The 23,422-nt window shown below is 42.8% G+C and overlaps 1 protein-coding gene across 2 annotated transcripts in view; it reads left to right on the forward strand.

Annotated features, from left to right (window-relative positions):
* Positions 1-20,222, forward strand: part of LOC126471520 (homeobox protein engrailed-like ceh-16) — a 164,534-nt gene extending 144,312 nt beyond the window's left edge. For both annotated transcript variants that reach the window (XM_050099743.1, XM_050099742.1), the window contains exons 4-5: positions 2,079-2,215; positions 19,987-20,222. In XM_050099743.1, the coding sequence (XP_049955700.1) occupies positions 2,079-2,215; positions 19,987-20,158 (309 nt within the window). In that variant the 3' untranslated portion in view covers positions 20,159-20,222. The remainder of the gene's footprint in view (positions 1-2,078; positions 2,216-19,986) is intronic.
* The last annotated feature ends 3,200 nt before the right edge of the window (positions 20,223-23,422 follow it).

Genomic DNA, 23,422 nt, shown 5'->3' on the forward strand with positions numbered 1-23,422 from the left:
TATTTGAATCAAACCCTGACCGGTTCCGGAGTTCTTACAATCTATCTTCAGATGACACATAAGTCTTCCGGTAATGGTATCGCGTCATATTGTATAAACTACTGCTGGAGAATACCCAAGTTTTGGCCACGGTTGCAGAGGCCTTCTACTGGGTCTTACCTAGTATGACTAGTAGACCCAGAAGAAGGCAGCTGCAACCGTGGCCGAAATGTTGGTTTTCTCCAGCAGTAGTTTATACAATATGACGCGGTACCATACCCAGAAAACTTTTATGTCGACTTACTCTGGCGGGAGAAGCCTACGCAATTATATCTTCAGATGGTTGTTACAAGTTTCCTTGCTTTCTTGCTTGAGCCTCATTTTGCATTCGTTATCGGTTTGATGATAACACAGCAACAAACAGACGACGAATACAAAAGGAGGCCCCAGCAAGAAAGGAAGGAAACCTATAACAACGATCTGAAGATGGATTTGTAAGAAATTCGAAACTGGTCGTAGTATGATTCAAAACCTTTTTAAAACATACTTGTGATTGGTTGCTTTTTACATTATAAACATTCTTACCTTGTATGACCAATTAAAATGTTTGTCAATTTTTTTATAAGTTAAGCTAATACTGTCGCATAATCAACAACGGAAAAACACATTGACTGAAATGAAAAGTGCCGTATCATAAAGCACCATGCTTAATTAATTTTGTGGAGACGTTCAGCACGAAGCGGGTATTAAATGATTAAACTTATATTCTATTCGGAAATCATTAACATCAACATCAGTGCGAGGTGCAACTCGCACGTGCAGGAATACACTCTTGTATTCGTTGTGTAATCTAGACGAATTTCCCGCTATGCCTGATGTGTCAGTTTGTGATTTCTAGCTTGAGATTGGTCTATAAGTATACCTCTTCCCGTCGCGTCCCAAACATGCTTTATTTGTGACAAATCACTCCCAGGCAGACAAGTCAAGAACCATACATTCCTCAAGGCGCTTGCGGTGTGAAGTGCAGTACGTGATTTGTATTATCCTGTTGTAATATGCATTTGGTACCCTAGGAGCGAAGGTTATAAAAACAGTGTTTGCCATTCTTGCCACTTATTGGCGAGCATTCAGCTTTTCTCCAACTGTTACCAAATCACTCCTGACGTCGCATCTCACAGTTACCCACACCATGATTCAAGGAGTTATACAGGTGCGTGTCTCGAGTCTCTCTACTTTCTGTGACCTTTCACCAAGTCGTCTACGGGCATCATGGTTTCGATTTGTCCACCACAAACGGAAGAGTGAATTATCGCTCATCACTAGAGAATGCACTCAATGTCTCAGCTGATTCTGGCTCTACATCACGCAAGCCTCAGTGGCCCGCGGTAAGGTGCCAACGGTAAAATACACATGACACCGCGAGATAACTTAGTTTCCAGTGACCTATTCCCGATGATTCGAGATGACGTCCTGCTTGTAACGACTTCTATGATTTCAGTTGCTACCTTGCATCTGTTCGTCGCGGACAGTCGAACAGTTCTCGACCTTGTCGTACTGTATAACTTTCTGAAGGAATTCGTGCCGACTACTCCAGCAACACTGTTGTTCTGAGTAACCACTGGTTCTCCAGTTATTGCTCTACTGTGTGTTCTGTCGATATAATGCTCCCATGACACACAGTCCAATGATTTCGATCTGCCACTAAGCCCGGAAGAGTCTTTGTGTTGCAAACAACACCTGAAAAGTTTGAGTCATGCTAGACGCACCCAATCCTTATGTACTCACATCATTTGAATGGCTTTTTTGTGTACTGAAAATACTGAAAACAATTTCTTATAACGACGAAATTTTAATCAACGTATCTCACAGGCGTGAAAATACTGGAGTATCAATTTTAAAGCTGTTTGTGGCGTAACACTTTTCATCTCCGTCAGTGTATTATTCATAAGCATTTTATGATCAGAGGAGTCTACAACACGTTAAAGATTATTTGCTTCGATTTACTGTAAAAATCTGGCTTCGGAACGCTAGACGATAAACAACAGACAATTGCTCTTGGCAGACTTTCCATCAGAAGTGATGGGTATTTGATGTTTCAGATAAAAATCTGGTTCCAGAACCGGAGGACCAAGTGGAAGAGGAAATACACAAACGAGCTGGAGCTGGTGGCGCAACAGTATTACAGCTCGCTTGGCATCATGGCGCCCAGGCCCATCTTCGTGGGAGATCGTCTCTGGTATGCCACTATTCCTCTTGTCACACGCTGCACAAAATATTTCAATATTATTGTTATATTACTTACCGTACTGGTTACATTACAATTTTGGGGCTATTTACTACACTGCTGGCAGTTATATTTGTGTCATCATGAAGATGGCGAGCAAAAGCTTCATATTGGTACAATGTGCACTTCGTGCCTGGAAGTGCAAATGATTACCATTTCTGGTAAATCGCACGACGTCGAACCATTCCGTATATACGGAAAGACTACGTAACGGGTTTCTCATTCAGAAATCGCGCCTGAATGTTGTTGTTTTTGAGCAGATTGTGTTATGACTCGAGGAAGAAGGAGAGTGGCTACCAACACGTTTCGGAGTTCGACAGCGGCTGCGTTGTGGGCTTTCGAGACTACAGGTTTTCGTTCTGAGATACTGCTGCTCGCATTGTTCAGGATTCCACGACTATCTTGCGAATGTGGAATTGATGGTTCAGAAGGCGATACTCTACGCCACTCAGGACCTCAATGACCTGCCAGTTTGTATGTCCGTGTGGGATCTTGCAGCCTCATCATATATAAGGGGCGGACAAAAGTATAGAAACTATAGAAACACAACAAACAAAACACACTACCATGCCTAATAACAAACTCGATGGCATTGAAAACTGCTTCCAGTTTCCTAGGAATGGATAAATACAGGCCCTGCATGGTTTTCAGCTATGTCTTACACCATTCCTTCTACAAAATAATTGCAAGTTGAGGTAACGATGACGTAGCTGGATAGTGATCACGTGCCCTTATCTCCAAACTAGATCACAGACTTAATAATGTTAAGATCTGGTGACGGTGGTGGCTAGCGGAGAGGCGACAGTTCATCCTCGTGCTCACAAGACCAGTCCTGGACGATGTCGTCGTAGATCACAAACATCGTACCATGGGACACATCCGATCAGCCAAAATGGTCACATATTCCTTCGCAGTAATGCGACGCTGCAGAGCAACCGTGGAGCCTGTGGGATACCATGTTATATCTGCCCAAAATAGTCACAAAACACCCGTCAAGTTTCACTCTTGGGACGTTGGGATTTGGGAACAGTGTGAAACAAGACTCATCCGACTAAATGACTCTCTTCCATTGCTTCACAGTCCACGTTCAGTGGCTTCGGCACCAAAATTTTCCTGTTAGCGGCACTTGTATCGTGTAATACGCCGAGTAATATCTGTATATTGGGTTCTGTTTGGTTGAGAGTCCCACACGCACTGAGGCGTGCAGAATTGGTGCCACCAGCCGGGTAATGATTGAGCACTGGCTGGGTGGCGCTGCCCAGCGGCTCGCTTCTGCCAGAGGCAGCGTGGCTATACGTGGGTCGTGACATCAGCGGCTGGTAGTCGTTAAAGCTTGCAACTTGCGTAGATATTATTTGTGCATGTGCAGCGCGAACCGTCATGAACGCGGTGAAGTACGGGGTGTCAAAAGAAAGAGAAGTTGATTATGAATCCTATATTATAAATTTATAATCTGGAAATGACATATGAGATGAGATACAGAGACAAACAGACTTGAATATAACTAATGCAGTGAACAGCTTATAACTTTTAAAATATTCATTCCACCGAAGAGACCGAGCACTCAGTTTGCAAATCTTGATATGACACATCGACAGAACTACTTACATTATCAGTAGCTTCAATAATTAAGCTGTGCGAATATTTTAGTTGGAAGATTAATTGAAATCAGCATACCTTACGAATGAAGTCAGATGCAGTGAGAACATGGCAGCTATTGCTATTTACCACACGCACCATCTAGATGTTAAGATTTATTATTTTTATCTATTTTTATTGCTTTATGATATAATCGTATAATTTTGCCTATAATTTAAGTCTCATTAAATGAACGTGAACTGTAATGACAGCAACGGAAAGAGTAGCAAAACACTAAAAAACTGATTTACTATTCATATTTGTAGCGTAATAGTAAAGGTACCACGAGAATAATCAATTCTCACCATTACGAGCACAAATTGGAAATATTTACAACTTTGATTTGAGCGCAAACTACGGCATCTAGAAATTATTATTATACAGGTTGTATCAAAAAGAATCATCCGATTTTTAAAAATCATATGTCATTTGAGATATGTGCGTGAACAACGTACTGTTAGAAAGAATGAACTCTCGAGTTTTACATGGTTTCCGCCAGGTAGCAGCAGTGTGCGCCCACTTCAGTTCTAGTAAAAATGGTGTCGGGACAACAGGCCCTGCCGCCGTTGGATAAGCAGCTGCAGTAGCAAGTCGTATACTCCTAGCTCACTCATTTGTTACATAGTTTAATTCTTAATTTCTTTGCGTGTTTTTGGTACTTGCGTTGTTTAACTCATAAATTTCGGGCGTATTATAGTATTTGAGAGTTGTAGCATCGCGTTTTAGTACCTGAATAGTGTAAATCCGCGTAGTCGTTTGTCTTCTGTTTTTGTTTTGAACGGCCAGTGTCGGTTGGTCACAGTTAGTGTGCTCCCTGCCGCCGTTGGATAAGCAGCTGCAGCAGCAAGTCGTATACTCCTAGCTCACTCATTTGTTACATAGTTTAATTCTTAATTTCTTTGCGTGTTTTTGGTACTTGCATTGTTTAATTCATAAATTTCGGGCATATTATAGTATTTGAGAGTTGTAGCGTCGCGTTTTAGTACCTGAATAGTGTAAATTCGCGTAGTCTCCTTCCGCCGCCGAGCAGTGTCAGCAGTGCGCAAGTAGCAGCATTACTGCATTTACTGGGCAATCTTGTATTTTAATAACCGTTTAAATTTTGTCGATTTGTTTGCGCTCTCTGTAGATTAGTTCAGATTTTCTTTGCACAACAGTTATTAGCATGGATAGGGACTGCAACTGCTGTGTTCGGATGCAGGCTGAGTTGGCATCCCTTCGCTCCCAGCTTCAGGCAGTGTTGGCTTCGGTCACACAGCTTGAGGCTGTTGCCAATGGGCATCACTGTGGGGGTCCGGATGGGGGTTTGTCGGGGACGCCCAGCTCGTCCCACGCATCCCCCGATCGGACTACGACTGTGGTTCCCGGGATACTGCCAGCATTGAGGCTGATCCCTCACCTGTGGTAGAGTGGGAGGTCGTCTCAAGGTGCGGCAGGGGGCGAAAGACATTCCTGAGGGCTGAACGGAAGGCCTCTCCAGTTTGTCTGACGAACTGGTTTCAGGCTCTGTCTCAGGCTGATACTGATCTTCGGCCTGACATGGCTGCTTGTCCTGTTCCAGAGGTTGCCCCTCAGTCTGCAAGATCCGGGCGGTCGCAGAGGGTGGGCTTACTGGTAGTTGGGAGCTCCAACGTCAGGCGCGTAATGGGGCCCCTTAGGGAAATGGCAGCAAGAGAGGGGAAGAAAACCAATTTGCACTCCGTGTGCATACCGGGGGGAGTCATTCCAGATGTGGAAAGGGTCCTTCCGGATGCCATGAAGGGTACAGGGTGCACCCATCTGCAGGTGGTCGCTCATGTCGGCACCAATGATGTGTGTCGCTATGGATCGGAGGAAATCCTCTCTGGCTTCCGGCGGCTATCTGATTTGGTGAAGACTGCCAGTCTCGCTAGCGGGATGAAAGCATAGCTCACCATCTGCAGCATCGTCGACAGGACTGTCTGCGGACCTTTGGTACAGAGCCGAGTGGAGGGTTTGAATCAGAGGCTGAGACGGTTCTGCGACCGTGTGGGCTGCAGATTCCTCGACTTGCGCCATAGGGTGGTGGGGTTTCGGGTTCCGCTGGATAGGTCAGGAGTCCACTACACGCAACAAGCGGCTACACGGGTAGCAGGGGTTGTGTGGCGTGGGCTGGGCGGTTTTTTAGGTTAGATGGCCTTGGCAAGTACAGAAAGGGCAACAGCCTCAACGGGTGCGAGGCAAAGTCAGGACAAGCGGGGACCAAGCAGCAATCGGTATTGTAATTGTCAACTGTCGAAGATGCGTTGGTAAAGTACCAGAACTTCAAGCGATGATAGAAAGCACCGAAGCTGAAATCGTTATAGGTACAGAAAGCTGGCTTAAGCCAGAGATAAATTCGGCCGAAATTTTTACAAAGGTACAGACGGTGTTTAGAAAGGATAGATTGCATGCAACCGGTGGTGGAGTGTTCGTCGCTGTTAGTAGTAGTTTATCCTGTAGTGAAGTAGAAGTGGATAGTTCCTGTGAATTATTATGGGTGAAGGTTACACTCAACAACCGAGCTAGGTTAATAATTGGCTCCTTTTACCGACCTCCCGACTCAGCAGCATTAGTGGCAGAACAACTGAGAGAAAATTTGGAATACATTTCACATAAATTTTCTCAGCATGTTATAGTCTTAGGTGGAGATTTCAATTTACCAGATATAGACTGGGACACTCAGATGTTTAGGACGGGTGGTAGGGACAGAGCATCGAGTGACATTATACTGAGTGCACTATCCGAAAATCACATCGAGCAATTAAACAGAGAACCGACTCGTGGAGATAACATCTTGGACCTACTGATTACAAACAGACCCGAACTTTTCGACTCTTTAAGTGCAGAACAGGGAATCAGTGATCATAAGGCCGTTGCAGCATCCCTGAATATGGAAGTTAATAGGAATATAAAAAAAGGGAGGAAGGTTTATCTGTTTAGCAAGAGTAATAGAAGGCAGATTTCAGACTACCTAACAGTTCAAAACGAAAATTTCAGTTGCGACACTGACAATGTTGAGTGTTTATGGGAAAACTTCAAGGCAATCGTAAAATGCGTTTTAGACAGGTACGTGCCGAGTAAAACTGTGAGGGACGGGAAAAACCCACCGTGGTACAACAACAAAGTTAGGAAACTACTGTGAAAGCAAAGAGAGCTTCACTCCAAGTTTAAACGCAGCCAAAACCTCTCAGACAAACAGAAGCTAAACGATGTCAAAGTTAACGTAAGGAGGGCTATGCCTGAAGCGTTCAGTGAATTCGAAAGTAAAATTCTATGTACCGACTTGACAGAAAATCCTAGGAAGTTCTGGTCTTACGTTAAATCAGTAAGTGGCTCGAAACTGCATATCCACACACTCCGGGATGATGATGGCATTGAAACAGAGCATGACACGCGTAAAGCTGAAATACTAAACACCTTTTTCCAAAGCTGTTTCACAGAGGAAGACCGCACTGCAGTTCCTTCTCTAAATCCTCGCACAAACGAAAAAATGGCTGACATCGAAATAAGTGTCCAAGGAATAGAAAAGCAACTGGAATCACGCAACAGAGGAAAGTCCACTGCACGTGACGGGATACCAATTCGATTCTACACAGAGTACGCGAAAGAACTTGCCCCCCTTCTAACAGCCGTGTACCGCAAGTCTCTAGAGGAACGGAGGGTTCCAAATGATTGGAAAAGAGCACAGGTAGTCCCAGTCTTCAAGAAGGGTCGTCGAGCAGATGCGCAAAACTATGGACCTATATATCTGACGTCGATCTGTTGTAGAATTTTAGAACATGTTTTTTGCTCGAGTATCATGTCGTTTTTGGAAACCCAGAATCTATTATGTAGGAATCAACATGGATTCCGGAGACAGCGATCGTGTGAGACCCAACTCGCTTTATTTGTTCATGAGACCCAGAAAATATTAGATAAAGGCTCCCAGGTAGATGCTATTTTTCTTGACTTCCGGAAGGCGTTCGATACAGTTCCGCACTGTCGCCTGATAAACAAAGTAAGAGCCTACGGAATATCAGAGCAGCTGTGTGGCTGGATTGAAGAGTTTTTAGCAAACAGAACACAGCATGTTGTTATCAATGGAGAGACGTCTACAGACGTTAAAGTAACCTCTGGCGTGCCACAGGGGAGTGTTATGGGACCATTGCTTTTCACAATACATATAAATGACCTAGTAGATAGTGTCGGAAGTTCCATGCGGCTTTTCGCGGATGATGCTGTAGTATACAGAGAAGTTGCAGCATTAGAAAATTGTAGCGAAATGCAGGAAGATCTGCAGCGGATAGGCACTTGGTGCAGGGAGTGGCAACTGTCCCTTAACATAGACAAATGTAATGTATTGCGAATACATAGAAAGAAGGATCCTTTATTGTATGATTATATGATAGCGGAACAAACACTGGTAGCACTTACTTCTGTAAAATATCTGGGAGTATGCGTGCGGAACGATTTGAAGTGGAATGATCATATAAAATTAATTGTTGGTAAGGCGGGTACCAGGTTGAGATTCATTGGGAGAGTGCTTAGAAAATGTAGTCCATCAACAAAGGAGGTGGCTTACAAAACACTCGTTCGACCTATACTTGAGTATTGCTCATCAGTGTGGGATCCGTACCAGATCGGTTTGACCGAGGAGGTAGAGAAGATCCAAAGAAGAGCGGCGCGTTTAGTCACAGCGTTATTTGGTAACCGTGATAGCGTTACGGAGATGTTTAATAAACTCAAGTGGCAGACTCTGCAAGAGAGGCGCTCTGCATCGCGGTGTAGATTGCTCGTCAGGTTTCGAGAGGGTGCGTTTCTGGATGAGGTATCGAATATATTGCTTCCCCCTACTTATACCTCCCGAGGAGATCACGAATGTAAAATTAGAGAGATTAGAGAGCGCACGGAGGCTTTCAGACAGTCGTTCTTCCCGCGAACCATACGCGACTGGAACAGGAAAGGGAGGTAATGACAGTGGCACGTAAAGTGCCCTCCGCCACACACCGTTGGGTGGCTTGCGGAGTATAAATGTAGATGTAGATGTAGGAAGCGTTTTGTGTTCTACGTTTTGTGTAGTGCGGGTCAGTAATAACAGCTCAGCGTGACTTTCGTACTAGGTATGGTGTGGATCCTCCTACAGCACAGAGCATCAGACGATGGCATGAACAATTCCGAGAAACAGGCTTTTCGTGTCCCGAGTGTCGGGACAGACGTCGAACGCATCCATCATTGTTTCACAATGAGTCCGCAGGAATCTGTTCGCCGTGCAGCTCGATAGCTTAACATGCTCCCGATGACCGTCTGGTGTGAGTTGGGTCGAAGTTTACACATGAAACTATACAAACAACTACGTGTGTAATTCTGTAATCTCGTTCTTGGCTAGGTGGAGTATGATAGTTTTTCTTACACTCTTAGTGTTTAGTGACAAGGCAACATTTCATTTAAATGGAAAGGAGAACTGTCATAATTTGAGGATAAGGAATATGGAACAACCATATGAAGTTGTACAACATGAGAGGGACTCTCCAAAAGTTAATGTGTTTTTGCAGTTTCACGGAAAAAGGTTTATGGTCCATTTTTCTTTGCCGGAAACACTGTTACAGGAAGCACATATCTCGATTTGCTTCAGAAGTTTCTTTTCCCACAGTTGGAGACTGAGTCGAACGACTTCATTTACCAACAGGATGGCACACCGCCAGACTGGCATCTGGAAGTGCGGAAATTTTTAAATCAAGGGATTACTCAACGATGGATCGGTCGCACTGGACCAAATGATTCAGCCTTACATTACTGGCCTCCAAGGTCACCAGACTTGACTGTATGAAATTATATCGCATAACAGCAGCTGTGGAAGCTGTAACTCAAGACATGCTCGCTGCAGTGTGAAAACCGCATTGACATATGCCGTGCATCTCGAGGGGGGGGCGCACTGAACACCTATGAAAAGTATGAAAAAAACTTTTTGGATTTGCCGTTCATCGAAAAACAAAATTCATTCTATAGTATTACTAGTTTCAGAAATACTGACGTGCCAAATCAAATGTATCTTTTCGCTATACGCTGCATACTGTATGTTTATAGCGCGAAATTATAGAGAACAGCTAATGGTGGAAACAGAATTTTGATCAAAGTAGTGTATAAAAAGTTGTATAAAGGAACTGGTGATTACATGATGCCCATATGCGACGTAAGGGGGCGTGCTTTTCGTGAATGGAGACGCCGAGGGTTGGAAAGGGCGACAGTTTTCTGGAATAGGTGACAGAGTCTTTATGGGGTCGGGTGCAAGTTCCCCAGGGTCTTTTGTCTGCAGCCGGGCAGTCGGTCTGTCGTCAGTTGGTGATTCGGTATGATGAGAGTTAGAACGAGTTGTGTGAGTGGTGGTCCAGCTGCACTCGTTAGGTGTTTGAAATATTTCGCGCCCTGTGGGGCTTAGAAATATTCCGGCATTATTTGGACTCTGATTACTTTGTACAGTGTGTCACACATAGCTGTGGGTACTTCAGTTAAATTTCTTAATCGATTGGTATTTAGGACAGTAAATTGGTGACGATTAATCAGTTTATTGGTGAGGGTATGTTAGTGAAGTTTGGCTGTGAACGCGATCCGGTGTTTTCCAGCTAATTTATTAAATTTATTGTGTGATGTTATCCACAATTGGAACTACAAGTCATTTTATTAATTCAGCATAATAAATTGTGAAGATCATCGGTCAGCAGTTAAGTGAATGATTAATTGCACAATAAACTACATGTTAAAACTGTAACTATCTGTAGTTGGGGACGTGATTTATAGAAGATGCCTAGTAGTCAGTACAATTTTACACTTTTATTTAAACTGAAAGCTTTGCAGTTCGGAAGTCTGCCTTTAGGTTAAAATAAAGCGAGAGTCACTGTTGTTACAGTCATTTTCGTTTTTTGTAGTAAATTGCGCTGCTGTCACTGAAAGCTGGCTAAAGCCGGAGATTAAGCTCAGCTGAAATTTTTGCGAAGAAACTACCGGTGTTTCAAAAGGATAGGCTAAACACGGTTGGCGGTAGCGTATTTGTTGCTGTTAGAAGTAGTTTATCTTGTCACGAAATTGAAGTATAGAGCTCCTGTAAGTTAGTATGGGCAGAGGTCATTGTTAGCAACCGGAATAAAATAATAATTGGATCCTTTTACCGACCTCCCAGTTCTGATGATACAGTTGCTGAAAGGTTCAAAGAAAACTCGAGTTTGATTTCAAACACATCCCTGACTCATACGATTATAGTTGGTGGCTACTTTAATTTACCCTAAATATGTTGGCGAAAATGCATGTTTAATTCCGAAGGTATGCATAAAACATCATCCGAAATTGAGCTAAATGCATTCTCCGAAAATTATTTCTAGCAGTTAGCTCATGACCTCTTAGCAACAAGTAATCTTGAGTTAATAATGAGCATCAAAACCGATACAGGGATTAGTGAACACAGGGTTTTCATAGCGAGATTGAATATTGTAACGCCGTGAGGTAACGGGCGAGTTGTAGCACCCTGAAAATATTCTAAGTTCCGAGTTGGTGTGGCCGCGCTGGGGCCTCTCGGCAGGTCGGAGCCCGGCAGCAACAACGTGGTTCAAAAATGGTTCAAATGGCTCTGAGCACTAAGGGACTTAACATCTGTGGACATCAGTCCCCTAGAACTTAGAACTACTTAAACCTAACTAACCTAAGGACATCACACACATCCATGCCCGAGGCAGGGTTCGAACCTGCGACCGCAGCAGTCGCGCGGTTCCGGACTGAGCGCCTAGAACCGCTCGGCCACCGTGGCCGGCTAACAACGTGGTGCCGAACGTTAGCTTAGCAGGGGGTAACCCCAGCAAATGGTCCAGCCGCGTGGCTGGGAATTCCATAGTGACGCTGTGTCGATGAAGGAGACATGCCAGGAGTGCCAAAGATGACGGACTTTGTGAAACGTTAATGGCAGGCATTTCACAGTTCGTATAGAAATTAATTGTAATCAGATGAATCATGATACCTCAAAAAGAAACATATACATTACCATTATTCGCACAACGATTCTGTTGGTGTAATCAGATTTTCGATATCTTTATTAGTTTAAAGTTAAGTATCTGATGATAAATTATACAAGTAACACCCAGCAACGAATTTTCAAAATCTAAACGGCTCATCCGATTTTGTCGATCAACGTGTCTTTAGAAAGCTATTAGTGTAAACCTAAATTTGTAGGTCGAAGTGGCCGATTACTATCGATCGCGTCAGGCCGTAAGTACTCCACAAGTACACGCAAAAACGGTAGCAGCATGCTTATAAATATATTTATTCATCCATGTCTTTGTTAATATCCCATATAAGCTATTCATGAAGGAACTGGTCAACTATTTACTGTGTTTTAAAAACTGCAAAGACATTAGGCTAGCCGGCCGCGGTGGCCGTGCGATTCTGGCGCTGCAGTCCGGAACCGCGGGACTGCTACGGTCGCAGGTTCGAATCCTGCCTCGGGCATGCGTGTGTGTGATGTCCTTAGGTTAGTTAGGTTTAAGTAGTTCTAAGTTCTAGGGGACTTATGACCTGAGATGTTGAGTCCCATAGTGGTCAGAGCCATTTGAACCATTTTTTTGACATTAGGCTATTGGCCTACTTTTCTTGCTATTCCTTTGATATATGTCTATATAATTTGTTTATGTATTTAACAATGTGTGTTAGAGCGTGTTTCTGATCCAGCCGTAGGAATATTTAATTAATTTCAAGTTATTTAAATGTAAATCCAGTATTTAGAATGTGTTTCATTATGATTGTGAGTGTGCGTTAGCTTGAAGACAGGCCGGGAGTGCTCTAGCCAATCACAGCGCTCGTGAATCGGGAGACTGGATGGAAGTGGGAGAACAGTACGAGAGAGAGTTCTGGACAGTACGAGACAGGACATGGGGAGGGCGGGGACAGTACGGCGCGAAGGACGCACGGTCACGAGAGAGACTTGGAGTGTGGAGCGGTTTGCGCATGGTCGCGGGACATAGAAATACTTTGGAGAGCGGGCTTGTGAACCTGTGAGATTTCCGAAGTTTATACAGTGAAAAAGTAGTGTGCGTTTGGAAGTGAATATCTCGCGAGCTATGTAGTCGTTCATAACTAATTACGTGCAGTAGGAATCTATTGTTTCCCTTTTATCCAACTTATATTTTGTTTAATTGCTGGACCATCGACAGTAATAAGTGTACTGCAGAAATATACCACATTCTCAAAAGTACTTCTACTGCCGTACTAATCATTTAAAATCGTTAAGATAGTACCAGCAGATTTTATTTATTGCAATCTTTTATTTATAAATTTCTACGTTACATTCGCGATTGCCGAGTAATAGGAACCTTCGACCATTCGATTCATGTGTACATTCATATTGTATACTGCAGACTCAGCAGTATTTGGCTTGTAATGTAGCAACTACGTATCCCAACCACTAGACAACGACACCAGCCAAAACTTTTAATATTTCAACACTCTGAGTCAGAGGGTACGTAATTGAGGGCCATCACCTCACTTCATTCATTTTTATTTGAACGCCCACAATCCCCAAATCCTCCAAAAATAAACGAAAAATATACCTATAAAAAAACAGATAAAAATTCACTTGGCGCCTTCCTGAGAGACAATCTCGACTCCTTTAAAATTAATAAGTGTAGACCAGATGTGGCTTGAATTCACGGAAATAGTATCGGCAGCAATTGAGAGATTTATACCAAATAAATTAACAAATGACGGAGCTGATCCTCCTTGGTACACAAAACGGGTTCAACACTGTTGCAGAAACAACGAAACAAACATGCCAAATTTAAACAGACACAGAATCCTCAAGATTGGCGATCTTTTACAGAAGCTCGAAATTTAGCGGGGACTTCAATGCGAGATGCTTATAACAGTTTCCACAACGAAACTTTGTCTCGAAACCTGGAAGAAAATCCAAAGAGATTCTGGTAGTATATGAAGTATGTTAGCGGCAAGAAACAATCAATGCCTTCTCTGCGTCGTAGCAGTGGTGATACTATCGAAGACAGTACATCCGAAGCAGAGTTACTAAACGCAGCCTTCCGAAATGCCTTCACAAAAGAAGACGAAGTAAATATTCCAGAATTCGAATCAAAAACAGCTGCCAACATGAGTAACGTAAGATTAAATATCCTCGTAGTAGTGAAGCAACTTAAATCACTTAATAAAAGCAAGTCTTCTGGTCCAGACTGTATAACAATTAGGTTCCTTTCGGAGTGTGCTGAACATTCTGGAACATATCGATTCCGTATTTCTGGCTTTCCGGAAGGCTTTTGACACTGTACCACACAAGCGGCTCGTAGTAAAGTTGCGTGCTTATGGAATATCGTCTCAGTTATGTGGCTGGATTAGTGATTTTCTGTCAGAGAGGTCACAGTTCGTAGTAATTGACAGAAAGTCATCGAGTAAAACAGAAGTGATTTCTGGCGATCCCCAAGGTAGTGTTATACGCCCTTTGCTGTTCCTTATCTATATAAACGATTTTGGAGACAATCTGAGCAGCCGTCTTCGGTTGTATGCAGATGACGCTGTCGTTCATCGACTAATAAAGACATCAGAAGACCAAAACAAACTGCAAAACGATTTAGAAAAGATATCTGAATGTTCCGAAAAGTGGCAGTTGACCCTAAATAACGAAAAGTGTGAGGTCATCCACATGAATGCTAAAAGGATCTCGTTAAATTTCGATTTCACGATAAATCAGTCTAATCTAAAAGCCGTAAATTCTACTAAATACCTAGGTATTACAATTACGAACAACTTAAATTGGAAAGAACACACACAAAATGTTGTGAGGAAGGCTAAAGAAAAACTGCCTTTTATTGGGAGGACACTTAGAAAACTAAGGAGACTGCCTACACTACGCTTGTCCGTCCTCTTTTAGAATACTGCTGCGCGGTGTGGAATCCTTACCAGATAGGACTGACGGAGTATATCAAAGAAGGGCAGCACGTTTTCTATAATCGCGAAATATGGGAGAGAGTGTCACTGAAATAATACAGAATTTGGACTGGACGTAATTACAAGAAAGGCGTTTTGCGCTGCGACACTATCTTCTTACGAAATTCCAATCACCAACTTTCTCCTCTGAATGCGAAAATATTTTGTTGACACCGACCTACTTAGGGAGGAACGATCACTACGATAAAATAAGGGAAATCAGAGCTCGTACGGAAAGATATAGGTGTTCGTTCTTTCCGCGCGCTATACGAGATTGGAATAATAGAGAATTGTGAAGGTGGTTCGATGAACCCTCTGCCAGACACTTAAATGTGGCTTTCAGAGTATCCATGAAGATGAATGGTTTTGGAATTCCAGCTCGCCCTGCAATTCCCAGCTTATGGAGCTCTCTTCGTGTTGTTTTGGTGCTGGCGGGGTTCGTTAGTAGAACATTCAGTTCTGCAGAGAATTTTGTTGGCGTCCTCCGATTTTTCGTCACAGTCTTCTTCAATGATGATCTGTCACGCTTTTTGGTTTTTCACTTTCCCTGTATCTTGGACATTATGCCTCTTGAAACACCAAGCACGTGAGCTACCTTAGTTGTCGTAACGCCCACCACACATGCAACATTGATTTGCCCACGTTCGAATTCACTTAGCCCTGACATTATGAACACATAACCGCACAGAACACCGTTATGACCATTATTGATACATTCAACGCTTTGAGGACATTGCGCAGGTGCTATTCGTTGTCATATACAACAACACTATCTGCAGTCTTGGTTAGCGTCTTCATTTATGTTGAAGCATGCAGTTCTCACGGTCTTTCCATATTCTTATCGAAAAACTAGTTTGTTTGCAGCAAGACTAGTAGCCACACGCCAATTTTTATTTTATTTTATTGCTTGCTGTAGATCTACTTTCTCTCCATAACAGGTCGTGTTTATAACACTTTGGTAGGTGTCACATGTTTTCATTGATTACGTAACATTTAGAAGCAGCAATAACAGTAGTAACAATAACAATAATAACAGCAACATTAGTAATGACAGTAATGGTTAAGTACAGATAAACAAAGAAATGTGTATGTATACGTAAATTTATTATGAATCAGTAACAATATTAGTTGAGAGACTATATGCACATGTATAGACTAGAAGTACAGAAAATGAAAATTTAAATAGAAAAATGAATTCTAGTCAGACAGTATCTGATAGTAAAAACCATTTACACCAGGTTCTAAGTAGGACTTCTACGGGCAGAGAAAAACAGGGTGACTACTACCACTGCATGATGATATGAGTGTATTTATTTATAAACGTGTATATGTTGTGGAATGGCGTCAGAGAACGTCGCCGTTCTATCTCTGCGGTATTAATCACTTTATTTTTTTTATTTTATATCTTTATTGAATTTGAAAAACTGTCTCGGAAAGACATCGTGACTGTTTACAGCTGTGTGTTACACTTGATGTGGTATACACGTCCCTCCGCCGGCCGTTGTGGCCGAGTGGTTCTAGGCGCTTCTGTCCGGGACCGCGCGACCGCTACGGCCTTAGGTTCGAATCCTGCCTCGGGCATGGATGTGTGTGATGTCCTTAGGTTAGTTAGGTTTAAGTAGTTTTAAGTTCTAGGGGACTTATGACCTCAGATGTTAAGTCCTGTACTGCTCAGAGCCATTTTTGATCACGTCCCTCCGACGCGCATTTCCTCGTCAACGTCGCCGTGGTGGAACTGGATGCTGCACCGTCGTGGGGCTGATGTGGTACTGCGGCGCTGTGATCCTGGTTGCACATGCTCATTCTGTAACGCAACACTCACATTCACATCTTCCGAACAATAAATGCACTGGCTAGCACTTCGTTAAGCACATTCACACTTCTTTGGTGACGTTGTACGGAATGGGAGGGATTTTGTGATTGCTATATCCTGACATATTTGTCTTTTTCATGCCAAGAAATTTCTGTTATTTTCCTCCACTCGTAATGTCTTAAAATTTTGTAAACTGATTGGTTAGTCTCTAATGGTTCCCTAATTTCGTAATGGGGGGCACAGTTAAGGATAGGGAGTTCACATATGAGCACGCTGACACATGTCACCGTCTTTCCTGTTGAAGCTGTACAGGTAAACTGGATATGGGCCGTGTCTCGTCAGGTAATGTTCCATTCCAGGACTCTACTTAACATTATCAACGCCCAGGCGTTCTCGGAAGCATGGAAAAGTTGGACCCTTCACTGCTGTCCATTTTTCCTACCTTGTACTCACTTTCCAGTTCAGGAGTTGGGCCTTAATTGTTACCCTCTGGTCTACGATTAGTTGCATTTTCGTCGAATCCGCTTTATGTAACCTGTAGTAGGCTGCACGATATCTTTCCGCAATGTCTGGTGAGTAGCTTCCGACGATCACCATCAAAGCATCGATAGGCGGTGATGCCAAAGCCCCACGCTAGTCTGAGGAGCACACCTCTCTGTGAACGTCGAATTATTTGTCCCACTCGCACTGAAGTCTGCACATCCAGACACTTGCTGTGAAGGCTCCAGTGGACGTGAAAATAGCATCGCGCTGGGTCCTCACCGCACGTAGCGGTAACTTGTAGTTAGCTGTGAAGGCGCGGGCAACTATGTGCATAATGTTGCTTGCTTCGTATGCGATTTTCTGAGTGAGTCGTGTAAAGTTACTCTTTCGTCCAGTTGAACTTCAAGGTATTGTGTCACTGTGATGTTTTTTTTTTTCAATTTAACTGCTAGATTTATGCTTAATGAAAGTTCAAACTGATCCGCGTCAAAATCAATGTCTTCTTTATTTACCGCATCACTGTCTCAAGGACCATTTTCTGATTCCTAATTTCATTCCTTTTCCTGTTTTAAAAGTTTTAACACCTGTGGTACATTGTATGAATGGTCAATTACTTATGCATGATAAATCTACTATTGGAAATGTGATGGAGTTGGATGACGAACCGAAGCACTTCATGAACCTGATGAGGTTTCGCGGATACTTTTTTACGTATTGCCGGATGTCACTCTACATCTACATACATATTTGGCAGACAACCGTGAAATGCATGGCAGAGGGTACTTAACAGTCCACCACATGCTAGTGTTTCTTCCCATTCCAAGCCCCGGAAGAATGATTTCGTAACTGCCTGCTTGCGCGCTGTGATTGGTCTAATCCTGTCTATTGGAGCGATACGTAGGGGACTGAAGAATATGACTAGATTATTCAACTAGCTCTGATTCTTGAAATGTTGCACGTAAGCTTTCTCGGGATAGTTGCTCGTTTTCGAGAGTCTACCAGTTCGTGTTGTTCGCCGCTTACATTATGCTCTCTCATGGTTAAAACAGAGCTGTGGCCGTTCATCTGGCCCTTCCTTGTATATGTTCGATGTTCCCTGTTAGTCCTATTTGGTATGGGTCTCTGCATCTAAATCCCAATTTACATGATTACTCTGCAATACAATAAAATGTCTATTAGAATGTTCATCGAACCACCTTTATGCTACTTCTCTACCGTTCACATTCGAACAGAGCACGGAAAAAACGAACACTTAAATCTTTCTGTGCGAGCTCTGATTTCTCTTATATTATTATGATGATCATTTCTCCCTATGTAGGTTGGCGTCAACGTAATATTTTCACACTCTGGGGAGAAAGCTGGTGACTGAAATTTCACTCTGGTTTTGCCGCAACGCAAAACGCCTTTATTTTAATGATTGCCACCCCAATTCGTATATCATATCCGTGCCATTCTCTCCCCTGTTCCGCGATGATACAAAACGAGACTTTTTCGATGTCCTCCGTAATCCTATCTGATGCGGATCCCACACAGCGCAGCAGTACTCCAGAAAATGGGACAAGCGTAGTGTAAGCATTCTCTTTAACAGGCCTGTTGCATTTTTTAAGTACCCTGCCAAATTCGCAAATTGACCATTCATACAATGTACCACAGGTGTTAAAACTTTTAAAACAGAAAAAGGAATGAAATTAGGAATCAGAAAATGGTCCTTGAGTAAAAGACAGTGAAGCGGTAAATAAAGAAGACATTGATTTTGACGCGGATCAGTTTCTGATTCCTAATTTCATTCCTTCACTTTTATAGACTGGTCATTCATCACTGATGATGGTTTTTCCAACTGAAGAAAGCTGGAAACTTTACCTAGCCACGCCCAATGTTACTCCGCGGTACTTCGTAATAGCTCGCTATACCATACGATATAGCATTGTAAGCAATAATCTTTTGGTATGAAATTAAAATCTTATTTATTGTATACGAGTAGGCCCATTCTTTCTGGGGCGTTTGAGATCCATACTTAATTTCCTAACCAGGCGCACAATATTTTCTTCCTTATTTAAATCTAATCACTCCGAACTTTGAAAACATCTCAGATTAATTTTAATTCCCCATTATCAAAGTATTAATTTTAGAAAAATTTCTGTACGGATGTATACCAGACGATGCAATTTAAAAGTTGCGAAACCATTTGTATAAGTCTCTAATCAACTTTAACAAATACATCTACTGCAACCTATTGGACTTTTCATTCCGTTTTCTGTTTTAAATGTTTTAACATATATATGTAAACACCTTGAGATACTGTATGGATTGACTAACAATTATGTATAATTGCTTTAGCTGTGGCTGACATAGTAACATTTTCCCGTTAGTACTCTAATGTTCTACACTGTAGTGCTCTTCCCAGTGTGTAGAATCTGGGACAAGATTTTCGTTTCATCAAACATTATACTGCGTTTATTTGTGAGGAGTAGTTCAGAAATGGTTGGCTTTTCAAGTTCTCGATTCGAGGTACCCTAGCGTAGAGACTTTCCTTAACCGATCGCAGGCGCTCCTTTATCTTCTTCGGTGGTCGCAAAATAGGAGTTATGTCTCGCCTTCCGAGAACAATTCCTATTTTTCTAGATATAGCAACGCGGACATGGAGAAGCACAATGGGTGGATCATCGCGTGATTGCTCAACGTTTTCGAGTTTTAGTGTTTCGGAGATCACTAACTTTACAACCTCGAACTGCACAGCCAATCATTCCTGCATACAGTTCACAATGAAAGAGAAGTAGGGCCTACATGAAGACCTTAAGCCAAGTAATCTGGACTCTGTAGGACCGTTTTGTTGTGATTGCAGGCTTTTCAACTGGTGTGGGGGTGCGCCAGTGCCCACGCCTGCGACGCTACCACCACCACCGCCGCCGCCGCCGCCTCCGCCACCCCCGCCGCCCACACATGGCTTTCCGCCGCTGCTGCACCCGGCACACTTCGGCGCCGCGCAACACGGCTCAGCCCAGATCACCTTCTAGCAGCCTCTTCACACTCTTTTTTACGTATCACTGTAGAATTAGAAATAAATTCGTGTACCAGCGAGAGACAGATTTTGTAAATAGTTACCCACTCCTTGTCTGTAGCAGATGATTCATCTTTAGTAGTAGTGAAACCTTAACGGACTTTCGCAACTGCTGCTTCTCATGCAGCAGGATTAAAATGAATGAGTCAAATTTACTGAGAAAATTAGTGTTTTTATCAACAATGTGAGGAACTTGAGGTCTTTACTAACAGAAAACTGCGACTACATCTCTGGTCGAAATCGTTGATTACAGTAATGCAGTGTTTGTTAATTATATTTACTTGTTTCATTCAAATCCCGCTTGAAAAGATACTGCTTTATAAGGGTTGGTTCAAATGGCTGTCAGCACTATGAGACTTAAATTCTGAGGGCATCAGTCCCCTAGAACTTAGAACTACTTAAACCTAACTAACCTAACGACATCACACACATCCATGCCAGAGGCAGGATTCGAACCTGCGACCGTAGCGGTCGCGCGGTTCCAGACTGAAGCGCCTAGAACCGCTCTTTTATAAGGGGTATCAAAAAGTTTCCGTTCGAAGGCCGTACAGTCCAAAATAGGTAGGTCAAGCAGGCAAAATTCCAGCGAACAATGAAACAAACATCCCACGCACCAGGGCGTGAAGAAGCCTGTAAATGCCTGCTGCACGTCCCCGTCCGACAGGAACCGTCGACCCTTCGAGGCAAGACTATAGGGCCTGTGTTTGAGTATATCCCACTTCAGTTGCCGTAATTTCTGCGTTAGGACATTTGCGATATCGGGACGTACGTTATGATGAAGCAGCAGCACCCCATGTCGCCGTTTTCCCAGACGTTTCGCCTTAAATGCACGTCGTAATTTCTCCAGCGTTACACAGTAACGTTCCCAAGTGATGGAGACACCAAGTACACTGAAATAAATAATGGGTAAAACAGGGTCCCAAATGGACAGGCTTCTTGTGTAGAGTTGCGAGCTGCACGGAACTTGGTGTATCACTCTTCAACGGTGATTTCCAGCAGACATGTTGGCCCGTATACAGTCTTCATTCTCCGATAGATGCCTACCTTGGTTTGTTCTTCGGCAGCCGAGAAAAGAATAACAGCACGTTGGTTCTGTTTGGATGCATATGGTAATAACGTCGCCATAGTTCACGTTCCGCATTTAGCGCACGCGCGTAGGAAAGACACTAATGCCAAAATAATCCCTTATCTACATGTCGGTGCTTACATGCAGTCAATGTAGTCGCGCTACGTTGGATATCCGTTGCAACACCGCCCTTAAAAGGAAAAAAGGAAACATTTGGATCGTCCCTTGTAAACTGCATCCTGAAATTGTTTGAATTCCAGTATAGATATTGCGTACAGGTATATGAAATACTGAGGCTTATAGGGGACATTCATCGCACTTCATAAGGAGAATATAAGGCACAGCTTATGACATAAGACCTAACAATATCAGTATGAGTGTACTGTTACGGGGGTTGGATAAAAATATGGAAACAAAGAAGCACAGCACAGTGCCTAATACCGTGTAGGGAACCCGTTGGTGCTCAAAACATCTTCCACTTGTCTACTTTATTTACGAAACACATGGAGAACGATACCCTATTTTGGAATTCATTTCCGTATAGCTGTTGGTGTAGGTGCAGCTTAAATGGGTGCCATTTTTCCTCCAGAATCCTTTGTACCGAAGACCTTGATATCCCCAGGTCCGCTGTAGCTCTTCTTTGTCCTAATTACGATGAGAAATAGGTATTATTCGGCGAGATCTCATGACTTTAATAACAATAATGCTGGCCATAACAGTATTATTATTTTTTTTATTATTACATTTATAAATAATACCGCAAACTAAATACATTAGCACGATAACACTTTCGTTTATGCTACATTGTAAGTACGCGTTATTTTCATTTAAGCTACGTTTACCGTGCGTAGGATGTTCTCAAAAGACTCATTAACGCTCCGGGCAACATCGTGTGGTTCGCGGATTTGTCTTTCCACGACACGTTGTACCCAGAAAGCTCCGACGGTTCTTAAATGCATCCCTGGACGTCTAAAACATGAACAGCGTTCTGGCCTCAGCTGCATTGTGGTACGTCTCGCCATAGATAAGTATAATATGGGTGTTGTCTTCGCTGGACCACATTGCAGCTGTTATCTGTTTGACTGAAAGACCTGACTCGAACTACAGAAAGACAGCCACGCGACCTTATCAGAGCGGAACCAGGAGGAAAACACAGCAGATTGTGGCTCAGCTTGGTGAAGGTTCTCTTGAACGTGCACTTCCCCTTTGGACAGCGGACAGCATTAACGAGGCAACACTTCTTACACTAACCAACGTACGCGGGAAACATAAAACTACAGAGGATGGCATGCGTGGCCCACCTGCTATCGGATCACTCAAATCGCTAGTCACTCAAATCGCTAGTATACACATGAAACAGCTAATACACTAAAACAAAGAAATCCGTTTCTTTATAAGTCACATAAGAAAATATCTGCAGGGACTGTAACCATCCTTTGTTTTTTGATGTTCAACAGTAGCCGTGATTCAAAAAGATTATAAGAATTATTTCCGAGCAAAAAATAAATTCTTCTCAAAATACTCGTTTGAACAAATTTCAGTATACATCTGCCATCAACTTCAAGACTTTGTTTTCATTACGTATCTAAAACTACTACATAATAGCAGTAATGGTTGAAAATGAGGGCTACACTTTTTTGCCTTGATCACTAATTTGCTTGGTTTGTAGAACAATTACTCATTTTGGTTGTGTAATGTGTCATCTTCAATAATGTGCTACTTTTCAGAAGCCGTCGAAACTTTCGAAACTCATTTCATCTGCGTGCGTTGCTTTTTTTTTTCTCTTTTTTTACCATATTAACAGAATATTCCGTCGGTTCTTGGTAGAACAACATTATAATAATAAATGAAAAGCACCTGTTTGCTTTTGTTCTACATTATTTTAATAGGTCAGAATGTCAATACATTCTACTACTGGTATGTTAGAAAACAAACTGCTGACATCAAAGGATACTACACTCCTGGAAATTGAAATAAGAACACCGTGAATTCATCGTCCCAGGAAGGGGAAACTTTATTGACACATTCCTGGGGTCAGATACATCACATGATCACACTGACAGAACCACAGGCACATAGACACAGGCAACAGAGCATGCACAATGTCGGCACTAGTACAGTGTATATCCACCTTTCGCAGCAATGCAGGCTGCT

Source organism: Schistocerca serialis, chromosome 3 (assembly GCF_023864345.2).
Source record: "Schistocerca serialis cubense isolate TAMUIC-IGC-003099 chromosome 3, iqSchSeri2.2, whole genome shotgun sequence".
NCBI classification, from domain to species: domain Eukaryota; kingdom Metazoa; phylum Arthropoda; class Insecta; order Orthoptera; family Acrididae; genus Schistocerca; species Schistocerca serialis.